Raw genomic sequence first — 12,885 nt, 5'->3', positions numbered from 1 at the left:
GCACAGTACATCTTGTGAAATGCTGGGCTGGATGAAGCCCAAGCTGGAATCAAGATTACCGGGAGAAATATCAATAACCTCAGATATGCAGATGACAGCACCCTTATGGCAGAAAGCGAAGCAGACCCAAAGAGCCTCTTGATGAAAGTGAAAGAGGAAAGTGAAAAAGCTGGCTTAAAACTCAATATTCAAAAAGCTAAGATCATGGCATCCAGTCCATCACTTCATGACAAAGAGATGGGGAAACAATGACAACAGTGTCAAACTTTATTTTTCTGGGCTCCAAAATCACTGTGGATGGTGACTGCAGCTGTGAAATTAAAAGACACTTACCCCTTGGAAGAAAAGTTATGACCAACCTAGACAGCATATTAAAAAGCAGGGACATTACTTTGCCAACAAAGGTCCACCTAGTCAAAACTATGGGTTTTCCAGTAGTCATGTTTGGATATGAGTGTTGGACCATAAAGAAAGCTGAGTGCTGAAGAATTGATGCTTTTGAACTGTGGTGTTGGAGAAGACTCTTGAGAGTCCCTTGGACTGCAAGGAGATCCAACGAGTCCATCCTAAAGGAGATCAGTCCTGGGTGTTCTTTGGAAGGGCTGATGATGAAGCTAAAATTCCAATACTTTGGTCACCTGATGCAAAGAATAGACTCCTTGGAAAAGACCTGGATGCTGGGACAGATCAAAAGAAGGAGGAAAAGGGGACAACAGAGAATGAGATGGTTGGATGGCACCACTGACTTGATAGATATGAGTTTGTGTTTGCTCCGGGAGTTGGTGATGGACAGGGAAGCCTGGCATGCTGCAGTCCACACCAGGTTGCAAGGAGTCAGACATGACTGAGTGACTGAACTGAACTGAACCTGCAGGATTCCTGAAAATTACTATTTCAACTTTGATGTAGAGCTTTAATATTCCAAGGTGAAGGTTTAGCTAATGATGAACCAAACTCAAGTTTTGGAAAAACATCTGATGGCCAAAGAAGAGTATGATATTATTTTTGATGCTATAATTATGTTATTGGAAAAGGGGGATAAGGTGTGGCTAGAAGCATTTGAAAGTGAGGAATAAAAGCAAGCAGAAGTCACTATTTCTCAGGTTTCCTTAATTCATTCCTGAAACTCTAAGCCTCATATGAGTCTGCAACTTGAAAGGGAATAAAGCCAGGTTTCACTTTCTAAAATCTTGGATTTATTCCTCTTCCCCTTCTGAGGAAAATGGTTGCATTTTTTAAAAAAGGCATTTCTACTCTCATTAAAACTGGAGCTTGAAAGGTGTTATCAGAATCAGGAAATTAACTCAATCAACCCCATCCTTAAGACCAAGGATATTCTTGTTTACACCACCCCGACTAGAGTCCACTGGACCCCAAATCATCCCTCTTGGAAAGATGTGATGAATACATCCTCCCCACTTTCCCTATTCACATCCCATCTTTTTTCAGAGTTTTTACGTGCCTGAAGAACTTATTCTCTGTGCATTCTTCCATGTAAATGATTTTCTGTAACTCACCCCATTGGCTCTGTCAGGGGCTTTGTTGGTGGCTCAGCGGTGAAGATTCCACCTGCAGTGCAGATGAGGGTTCAATCCCTGGGTCAGGAAGATTCCCTGGAGGAGGAGATGACAGCTCACTCCAGTATTCTTGATGGGGAAAATCCCAAGGGCAGAGGAGCCTGGCAGGCTATAGGCCATAGTGTTGCAAAGAGTCAGACACAACTGAGTGACTAAGCATGAACACAAGGCTCTGTCAAGCCGATTTGTACTATCGAAGGGGCTGAGGCAAAACTGGAACTTTCCCTTGCCAATAATAGAGGGCTAACAAATTGTGATCATTCCTCTTCTTGAAACGTGAGGATGAATTAAAATACTGTATTAGAAAAAGTGACAGTAGCTGCTGTAGCGTAGTCACCTGTAACTCTCAATAGCTGAACAAAGTGTTCACAAAAACTCTGCAAGGCATTTCTGAAAAAAGAGTGAATCTCTTTTTAGTAGTGAGAGAACCAGGGTCCTTCCTTATTGTGGATGGGCATCTTCTTCAACATGTGCTTCCAGGTTCTGCACGTTCAAAGTGGCAGAGGAGGAGAGAAGATGGATGGGAGTACATGGGAGAAATCTGTGGACAAGTCTTCAAAGTGACTCCCATTACAAGTGCCAATACTGGAAGCCAGTTGCATGGTCCCTACTAAATGTAAAGTGAAGAGGATTTCCATATGAAACCAAGATGACGGAGAAGCAGTCTGGGTTAACAACTAGCCAGTCCCTGATATAGAGATATACATCTATCTCTATATATAGTTATATTCTGTATGTATATCTATATTTGCCTTAATAGCATGTCAAAGCTAATATATGTTAAGAAAGACACAAGGCTGAGTTTAGAGGTAAGAGAAGTAAAAAGGGAAATTAAGACACAGGAGCTACTTTTTCCCTACAGAATGTATTTTCCAATATGTTCATATAGGAGCCGCCCTTTAATTGCTTTGAGACAATGAAGACAGAAGTAATGTTCCAGGACTATCCAAGATGGGGAGTCTTAGGAAAAACCCTCCAGTGACTAAGCTCCCCAATGATTAGACCAGGATAAGAAAGAAACAGAACTAAATCTTCAACTTTTTCTGACTAGAGTGTAAAGAGTGTAAAGAGAATATTGCCTTGGTGGATCTATCTTATTAAAGCCGTGGTTGGCTGTTCCTTTCCCCCAACAATCTTTAAAATTTCTGGCTAGTCCATTGCTTGCTCTAACTACTATCAAGATGTCAGACTAGCTGTGGTGTTGGCTTTCCCTGATCATTGGATGCTTATAACACTATTTTGACAATGCCTTGGGCATGGGCTTTTCCACCTACTGCTCAAAATAAAGTCAGTCCCCTCTCCTACCAGTCCTGCCTGCCCTCCCCACTCCAGCAGAACTTCTGGCGCAGTATTAGGAGTTAGACGGCAGCAGCCTCTGATAAAGAAGCCACAGACTACCACTGTTCTTAATGAGATTCAGTGGACTTTTTAAATAAATATTTCTTAGTTTTTTTTGTACTTTGATCAGTTCCCAAAGTTGCAATTTTTTTTGTGTGGTAATTTTGCCCAGTTTTATTTTTGCTTTTTAAAGAGAAGATTGTCAGGCTCTTTCCTCAGCTATTTCTAAGGTCTCATTCTCAATTAATTAAATTTTTATTAACTTAGGTTCACTTTGGCAAGCACAGAGTGCCTGGTTGGCACACACAAGGATGTCAGTAGATTGATTATTATAGAAAAGCAAAAGGTTCTCAGAAAATATAGACAGTAAGGGAGAGAAGCAGAAGAAAAATCTCCTGGGCTGTAAAGTAGGAGAAAAGTGTTTATTATTCTATATTTAGCTCCAGTTTTATCCACTAAATCACTTCCTCCCCTGGGCTAGTATCACAGTCTATAAAATTATGGATTTAGACTAGAGGAAATGGGATAATAGTCCATCTCTCATTTTCCTGGAAGAGTCAGAGATGGGTTCATCTCTAACAAACAAAGTTCATCAGCCGAATAGTCCCAGGCTTGGCCATCACAAGAAGAGATGACTTCCAGATATGGGTGGATTTCATTTTGAATGTCAATTTGTGAGCTTTCCTGACGTATTTGAATGTTTGACTGATCTGGTTAAAAATTAACCTTGACTTCAGCTTCAGGAGACCAGAAAATCAAATACTGAGAAAAAAACCAATCTATTAAACCAGCTACCATAAACTTTCAATAACAAGCAGATGATCAAGTTATAGGACAGGTGACGAGATGGTCAACGAAAGAGCTTCAATGCCTAGGGGAAGGGGAAGAGCCAGGTCCATGAACATTGCAGGTAAGTTTTCTTATTAATATCTACTGTAATTAAATTAACCCATTGCACTGGTAGATAGCACTTTCCAAAGCAATTTAGTCTCCCAGAGTGTGATTTATATTATTTTTTAAAAATTAGAACATCTCTGAAGGCAGCTGCCTATAATGCTGGACAAGAATAGAGACACTTTTTCAAATTTGCCAGTTGGATATTGCAAAGGGAGTGGAAGGAATAGAAGTTAATGGGGGACAGGGCAAGACCTTTGCTTTCATTATGAAATCAATATCAAATCATTCAAATTAAATCAAGGTCATTATGACATAAATTAGGGATTTCCAACCCCCGGGCCATGGACTGGTGGTAGAAGGTTCAATGTGTCATAATGGGGACAACATAACAAGTGCATTAATAGGAGCAAGTCTAATGCAAGCATATTGATCTTATCAGCTTTATACTTCAGAGTGGAATGAAGGCTACTGCACTAAGTAAAAGGTTTAGAATAGTGGGAAGTAGTAGTTGGCTGATTCAGTCTTTGGTATTTGTCGATTCATTCACCAACAAACAACCACTCCTTATATATCTTCTGTGATCCAAGCCCATCCAACAGATAAACCAATAAGACAATACAGAGTAACACATGGGTAAATCAGGTGCTTATTCATCATAAGAAGACCACTGTCACCAGTTGTTTAAAGATCACTGCTAAACAGATGGCAGGAGGCTCTGAGTCCATGAGAGTTTTGCATGAGATTGAAAAAGCAGCATTGATTTCATATAGCATGAATTAGACGATTTTTTTTTTTAATTTCGTTGTGTTCAAAGTGAAAGTATGTCAGTTCAAAGTGCTTCCTGATATTGTCTGGATGAATCACAGCATTGGTGCATGTAGTACTTCATGGAACTAAAGATCAAAATAATATCAATTTCTTGGCATTGTAAAACCATCCAGCCAGTTGACAAAATTTGTAGCACAGTCTCTTTAAGAGAGGCCAATCCATCTCCCAACCTATCTGAACCTTCATTGATTTTTCTTCTGCTCCAGGTTTCTGGATTTTAGCTCAGCTTGTCCTCTTACTTGTGGCCAATGTCAAGTCTTCAGCAGACTCGGAGCTGTGTGAACCTCGCGGGCCCCCAGGACCTCCGGGACCCATTGGTTCTCCAGGGCCACGTGGTTTTGCAGGTGAAAAAAATTCAACAGCTCTCTTGGCCTCCATAGTGTCTCTTTGGTTTCAATGTTCATAGATTCAGTGAACACTTCCAGGTGATCTGATGAGAATATTGATCATTGAGATAAGTCATATTTTGGTAACGAATGACTATGGCCTCTTTTTCTCAATACCTTGGAGTCCTAAGATTCATCTACTAAGACAGCCTCCAAGTCCCAAGAAATCTGTATGCTCAAACTGCTGTTCAGACACCCTGGGTGTGCAGTGCAAATTGAGACATAGGAACACAGCCCCATCTCTAGACTACGTAGAGCACTTATGTTGGCATCACGCAGGGCAGGTGCAAGCTGAGATTTGTCCAGTGGTAACACCGGCATATGGGGCAGCAGATACTTTGACATCCTGTTCCCTTGTCATCTGCTGAGAAGTACATAAAGTTAAGTTCCCATGGAGATCCCATCAGCTTTGAAGACTTGTATTCAACTTCTAAAGCAATGGTTTTAAAATCTGGCTGAGCATCTGAATCACTCACAGACTTGCTAAACACATAGGTTCCTAGTCTCCATCCTCAGAGAGTCCTCTAGAGGCCTGCAGTATAGTCTTGCCCTGAGTGACTGGGGGACTCTGGTAGGATGGTGTTCCACAGCTGTTCTGATAAACAGGCATATTTGGATGCCCCTGTTCAGAATTCCTATTTAGTCCTGCCATAGTGTGATCCTTAGACTTAATCTGGGTAACTTCCAATAATGATCCTTAATACTCAGCCTTATAGTAAAGAAAAGACATGGCAGAACATGTCTAAAGATCCATTCATATACTTATTCATTCAAGTACTCACTTATTGAACGTATTTTGAGTGCTAATTTTATAGATAATGCTGAGTATGACATTTAGGAAGGAAATTAAGTATGACTCTTGTTCCTGGTTTGGATGAGGCCATCACTTAAGGGAAGGATTATAATTCTTTGTGGTAATTCTTTATAACTATGGGAACAGTTAATACCAGATGTGGTACAAGGAGACAGAACTTTTCCAAATCTAGAGGAGACAGGAGAGCCTTCTGGAAGCAGTGATGCTTGAGCTAGGCTCTGACAAGTGAAAGGACGTAGCTGGAAGGGCAAGAGGCATAGGAAGGAAGAAGTAATTCACTTACTATGCAAAATATAAAACCTTAAATGGTGTCGTTCTATTTTCTGTTTATTTTGGAATCTAGGACCCATAGGCATGCCAAGAGGGACCAGGCCCAAGAGGGAGACCTGGGCTTCCTGGACTAGTTGAGAAGTGCCCACTCCTACCTCAGTCTGCCTTTTCCATCAAGCGGAGTGGGCCTTTCCCAGGACCCTCCCAGCCCATTGTCTTCCAGGAAGTTCTGTACAAACATCAGGGTCACTTCAACCCTGCCCACTGGCGTGTTCACCTGCAGCATCCCTGGCGTGTACCAATTTGGCTTTGACATTGAGTTGTTTCAGAGTGCTGTCAAAGTGGGTCTCATGCTGAATGGCACCCAGATCCGGGACAAGCAAGCAGAAGCTGGGGATAGCCACGAGCAGGCTTCTGGAAGTTCCATCTTGGAGCTGGAGAAAGGTGATAGGGTCTGGCTGGAGTCTAAGCTGGACAAGGAAGAATCTGAAAAAGGAAATACTCACACTGTGTTTTATGGGTTTTTGCTCAATGGAAATTAAGACGGCTAGGGGTAACTGCACGGTTCTCTCCCTCAAGTAACTCTGAATTTAAGAAAAGAAGCTTCCTGCATCCCAAATATTTCATTTAGAACTGCTAAATGATAAATCACTAAAACAGTAATGGCAAACTTGGACAAAATGAAGGTATTACCAATTGCTGAAACCAATGAAGATGCATGGCTCATCAATTTATCAATAATTTCTTGTGATTCCCAAATTTCAAGATCCTGGGTGGCAATAAGTGGGTGAAAAAACAGAATCAGGTAGGAGGCTGCCCAGCCAGGTTGCTGTTAAACACGCCAGGAAAACCCCCGTTCAGCTCCTGTTTTGCTTGCTCCCACCCCGCCGCCCAGGTGGCTCAGCGGTAGGTAAAGGATCCGCCTGCCAATGCAGGAAAGGTGGGTTCGATCCCTGGGTCAGGAAGATCCCCTGGAGAAGGAAATGGCGACCCACTCCAGTATTCTTGCCTGGGAAATCCCATGGACAGAGGAGCCTGATGGGCTACAATGCTTGGGATCACAGAATTAGATCATGACTTAAGGACTCAACAAGACCCCACCTCACCCCCAGGGGACAAAAAACCTCACTCAAAGTCTCAAATCTCTTTTGGGAATTAAGGATGTAAATATAGAAGTAAATATCTCTGGCAGAGATAGCAAGTTTGCTTAAAATACCAAATGAAGATGCTTTCCATCAAAGGATTACCCAAGAGATAATTGGATGAGTGATAGTACATAAGGCAGAGGGTCAAAGATGGAAGTGAGGGAAATTCTGTGGCTTCATAGTTTTCAGATTAATAATTAATTTACTTGAAGCTGCTACTTACTTACCCAGTATCCCTTCTACAAGTTTCTATTACAGCTAATTTTGTTCGCATTGCCTCAATGAATCCATTTAAAAAAAGAAAAAAGTAATTTGACCAGCCGCTATTGCATTCAGGGTGGCCACGAAAAACACTATCCTTCCTGGTGAGATGTAAGTGCATGGTACTTACAGGAGTCATATTTAAAAGGGAAATGACTCAACTGGCTTATGTTCTTGGCGTTTGATCTCTGCTCTTTGCTTTCTCCTTTTCTTCTCTAAGGAATGAAGATGCAGTGCTTACAGCTGCAAGGCATTAAATCAAAGCCACATAATCCATGGTTGAGCAGGAGGGTAAAAGTAACAATGTTTTTTGTACACTGACATAAGTCAACTTTGTACTACTGATGACTAGACTTTTAAAAGAATATTGGGGACTTTCCTGGTGGCCCAGTGGCTGAGACTCTGCACTTCCAATAAAGGGGGACTGTATTCAAATCCTGTTCAGGAAACTAGATCCCATATGCTGCAACTAATGATTTCATATGCCACAACTAAGACCCAGTGCCAAATACATAAATTAATATTTTTAATTAATATTTTTAAAATAAGAGAATATTGATGGGTTTCTTTTTATTATTGAAATATAACTTAAATACGGTAAAACACAAATCTAAAGTAAGCTGTTTAATTAATTTTATATGCATACAAACATGGACCCATCATTCAGATTGATACATAGAACATTTCTGTCATCCCAGAAGTCTCCTTGGTGCCCTTCCCATCCACAATCACATCTGCATCATTGAATTTGTTTTTCTGACTGTCAGCATCATTTATCAATTATCTTTGCCTATGCTCATGCTCAGGAGTGCAGGAGGAGAAGGGGACAACAGAGAATGAGATGGCTGAATGGCATCCCGGAGTTTGAGCAAGCTCTGGGAGTTGGTAATGGACAGGGAGGCCTGGCGTGCTGCAGCCCATGGGGTTGCAAAGAGATGGACATGACTAAGCAACTGAACTGAACTGATGCTCACTCTCAGTTGCTCAGACATGTCCAACTCTTTGTGACCCCGCTGACATTAGACTTCTAAACTCCTCTGTCCATGGGATTGTCCTGGCAAGAATACTGGAGTGGGTTGCCATTTCCTCCTCCAGGGGATCTTCTCAACCCAAGGATGGAACCCACATCTCCAGCGTCTACTGTATTGGCAGATGGATTCTTTATCACTGAACCACCTGGGAAGCTGTCATCTTTGCCTATACCTGTACTTTGTATGAATGATATAATCCAATATAAAATCTTTTGCATCTAGTGTTTTTTCACTCATCATAATGTCTGTGAAATCCTTCAACACTGTGGTAACAGAAATGAAACATCTCATTGAATAGAAATGTAGTCTTCCATTACAAATATGGCACCATTTATCTATTTACTCTTCTGCTGATGGATATTAGGGTGACTTTGTGATTGGGATTCAGTATAATGAACATAAGATCCATTTAACAGAAGAATCACAGATCCAAAATGGCATCACTTGTGCTAAAGCTCATGATACCAAACTTAGATTTAAAACCTAACCTAATTGTAGTTTTTATCTTTCTTCAAAATGTAATCTTAATCAACCAGTTTGGAATTTTCTTGTCAGCACCAATGAGGTAATATGTCACATAGGTTCTTTCCATCCTCCAAAGGAATGAATCCATCCATATGAAGTCCTCACCATTTCCTTCCCCCCAAAAGACATTGTTGTTCACTAGTATTCTTTATGTTATGTACCACAGCTTGTTCATCCATTCATGAACAGTGACTCCCTGGTTTGTTTCCAGTTTGGGGCTGTAACAAATAAAACTATTTGAAACATTTATGCACAGGTTTTTACAGAAATATACATTTTCATTTCTCTAGGATAAATACCCAGGAGTGGATTGCTGGTTGTAGCTTTTAGCATACATATCCTGTACATGTCTTTTTAGACTTTTACACAAGTACTTCATTTCTTCAGAGCTATAATACATGGTATTGTGTTTTTCATTCTATTTGCAATGAGTTCACTGGTGGTAAACAGAAATATGATCAATTTTTGTGTGTGTGCTGACCTTCTCTCCTTTAACCTTGTCTAACTCACTAATTAGTGCTAGGAGTTTCTTTTGCAGAGTCCTTGAAATTTTAACAAAGACAACTGGGGCAGGTTTATTTCTTTTGCTTCCCGATGGGCATGCATTTTATCTCCTTTAACTGTTTATTACAATGGCTACAACGTCTAGTACTATGTTGAAAAAGAGTGAGGGCAAAGGTATTTTCCTGATCTTTGGGAAATGAAATTTCATGGATACACATAGGAGGAGTCAGCCTGTGATAAGTTGAAACTATATACTCTAAATGTTACAAAAATCATACTAGAAAAAAAAAAACACAATAAAACCAAAGGTATAGATAATAGCCCAATAGTGGGGATAAAGAAAATGTTTATATATATATATATATTATATAATTTATATATATTATATATAAATTATATTATTATATATATAATTTGTATAAGGAATACTACCCAACCATAAAAGAGAATGAAATTTTGTCATTTGCACAACATGGAGAGACTTGGAGGGCATTACAGAGAAAGACAAATGCTGTATGATATCACTTGTATGTGGAATCTAAAAAATACAACAAACTAGTGGTTTAAAAAAAGAAGCAGTGCACCAGGCCCGAGCACTTGTCTCATGCATCCAACCTCGGGTAGAGAGGGAGGTGGGAGGGGGGACCAGGATGGGGAATACATGTAAATCCATGGCTAATTCATTTCAATGTATGACAAAAACCACTGCAATGTTGTAAAGTAATTAGCCTCCAACTAATAAAAATAAATGGAAAAAAAAAATAAATATAGCTTTGGTGCACCAAAAAAAAATAAAAAAAGAAGCAAACTCACAGATAGAGACAACAAACTAGTGGTTACCAGTGGAGAGAGGGAAGGGGGTTAAGAAAAAGGGAAGGGTTATTATGGAATTATACGAAATCATGTGTGTGAAACTTTTGAAAATATAAAGCACTATTGAATCTAGAGAATCTTTCATTCGATTAAAATTAAGTAAAAATTTAAAGAGCCACTATAACCAGTGTACATGCTCTTCAACAGGAAATAGTTACATTAACTATAGGATATCCAGGGTGGTGGTGGTGGTTTAGTTGCTAAGTTGTGTCCGACTCTTGTGACCCCATAGCCTGTAGCCCACAGGCTCCTTTGTCCATAGGATTCTGCAGGCAAGAATACTGGAGTGGGTTGCCATTTCCTTCTCCAACAGGACATCCATATGTATATGCAATACTATACACAAACAATAGAAATTTGAAAAAAGCAAAAATAAATAGAAAAGTTATATGCATATGTGTATGGAAAATACAAAAGGATTAACACCTAAATAAATCAATCAATAAAAATTTTAAAATTCTCAATTATTCCAGAAATTAGTAAAAGAAGAAAGAGGGTACAAACAACACATAGAGCTTCTGTCTGAACATCAGCTGGCACAACTTCACCCTGGTTAAAAACCAACAGAGGGAGGGGGCGGGCGGACATCTTGGGATCCGGAGAGTGGCCGGGCCGGCCGAGCAGAGGGCCGCGGACACCAGGTCTCTTCTCAGAGCGATGGGCTGCGAAGACTGAGCTGCCGCCGTGACTGGAGGCTTATTCATCTATAATCACAAGGGGGAGGTGCTCATCTCCCGGGTCTACCGAGATGACATCGCGAGGAATGCAGTGGACGCCTTTCGGGTCAATGTTATCCACGCCCGGCAGCAGGTGCGCAGCCCCGTCACCAACATCGCTCGCACCAGTTTCTTCCATGTTAAACGGTCCAACATCTGGCTGGCAGCTGTCACCAAGCAGAATGTCAATGCTGCCATGGTCTTCGAATTCCTCTATAAGATGTGTGACGTAATGGCTGCCTACTTTGGCAAGATCAGTGAAGAGAACATCAAGAACAATTTTGTGCTCATATATGAGCTGCTGGATGAGATCCTAGACTTTGGCTACCCACAGAACTCGGAGACAGGTGCACTGAAAACCTTCATCACCCAGCAAGGCATCAAGAGCCAGCATCAGACAAAAGAAGAGCAGTCTCAGATCACCAGCCAGGTGACCGGGCAGATTGGCTGGCGGCGGGAGGGCATCAAGTATCGCCGGAATGAGCTCTTCCTGGATGTGCTGGAGAGTGTGAACCTCCTCATGTCCCCGCAAGGGCAGGTCCTGAGCGCCCGTGTGTCAGGCCGGGTGGTGATGAAGAGCTATCTGAGTGGCATGCCTGAGTGCAAGTTTGGAATGAATGACAAGATCGTCATTGAGAAGCAAGGCAAAGGCACAGCTGATGAAACAAGACAGAGCGGGAAGCAATCAATTGCCATTGATGACTGCACCTTCCACCAGTGTGTGCGACTCAGCAAGTTTGATTCTGAACGCAGCATCAGCTTTATCCCACCAGATGGAGAATTTGAACTCATGAGGTATCGCACCACCAAGGACATCATCCTTCCTTTTCGCGTGATCCCACTAGTTCGGGAAGTGGGACGCACCAAGCTGGAGGTCAAGGTGGTCATTAAGTCCAACTTCAAACCCTCACTACTGGCTCAGAAGATTGAGGTGCGGATCCCAACCCCACTGAACACTAGCGGGGTGCAGGTAATTTGCATGAAGGGGAAGGCCAAGTATAAGGCCAGTGAGAACGCCATCGTGTGGAAGATCAAGCGCATGGCAGGCATGAAGGAATCCCAAATCAGCGCTGAGATTGAGCAGCTGCCCACCAAAGACAAGAAGAAATTGCCTCGACCCCCCATTTCAATGAACTTTGAGGTGCCATTCGCACCTTCTGGCCTCAAGGTGCGCTACTTGAAGGTGTTTGAACCAAAGCTGAACCACAGCGACCACGATGTCATCAAATGGGTGTGCTACATTGGCCGCAGCGGCATGTATGACACCCGCTGCTAGCTGCCTGGTGGCCGCTAGCCCACCTCCCCACCCACCCTCTTCCACAGGTCTGGGTGCCCTCGGCCACCACACATCAGTGTCTCCTCCCTCCTGCTTTGCTGCCTTTGCACCAGCCCCTGAGTCTAGGTCTGGACCAACCACATTGCAAGTGGGACTGGTGGAGCAGTCCCTGGGCTCCCTGAATGGGGTGCTTTCAGAGGCTCCTGCTCCACCATCCATCTGCCTGCCCTAGCCCACTGCCAGGCTCTTGAGTTCTGTGACCAAAGCCAAGTGGGCTCCTTCTCCTCCCCTCTCCTATGGCCACATCTCTGGAGTGGGAGGGTTGGCTGCCCCTCACCTCGGAGCTCCCCCAAAGGCCAGTAACGGATCCCCAGCCCTCAGTTCCTACTCTGCTTTGGGATAGTGTGAGCTTCATTTTGTACACGTGTGACTTCGTCCAGTTAT

The 12,885-nt window shown here is 42.2% G+C and overlaps 1 protein-coding gene and 1 pseudogene across 1 annotated transcript; both read left to right on the top strand.

Annotated features, from left to right (window-relative positions):
- The first annotated feature begins 3,662 nt into the window (after positions 1–3,662).
- On the top strand, positions 3,663–6,840 carry LOC110131356 (protein HP-25 homolog 1-like). The gene is given in 5 exon segments (XM_020883921.2): positions 3,663–3,825; positions 4,847–4,984; positions 6,184–6,206; positions 6,208–6,372; positions 6,374–6,840. Coding segments are annotated over 5 exon segments (669 nt in total). The 5' UTR covers positions 3,663–3,761; the 3' UTR covers positions 6,653–6,840.
- Positions 6,841–11,124: 4,284 nt separating this feature from the next.
- Positions 11,125–12,580, top strand: LOC110131381 (AP-2 complex subunit mu pseudogene; annotated as a pseudogene).
- The last annotated feature ends 305 nt before the right edge of the window (positions 12,581–12,885 follow it).

Source organism: Odocoileus virginianus, chromosome 23 (genome assembly GCF_023699985.2).
Source record: "Odocoileus virginianus isolate 20LAN1187 ecotype Illinois chromosome 23, Ovbor_1.2, whole genome shotgun sequence".
NCBI classification, from domain to species: domain Eukaryota; kingdom Metazoa; phylum Chordata; class Mammalia; order Artiodactyla; family Cervidae; genus Odocoileus; species Odocoileus virginianus.
The sequence above is the reverse complement of the archived record's forward strand: the minus strand, read 5'-3'. Positions and strand labels throughout refer to the sequence as shown.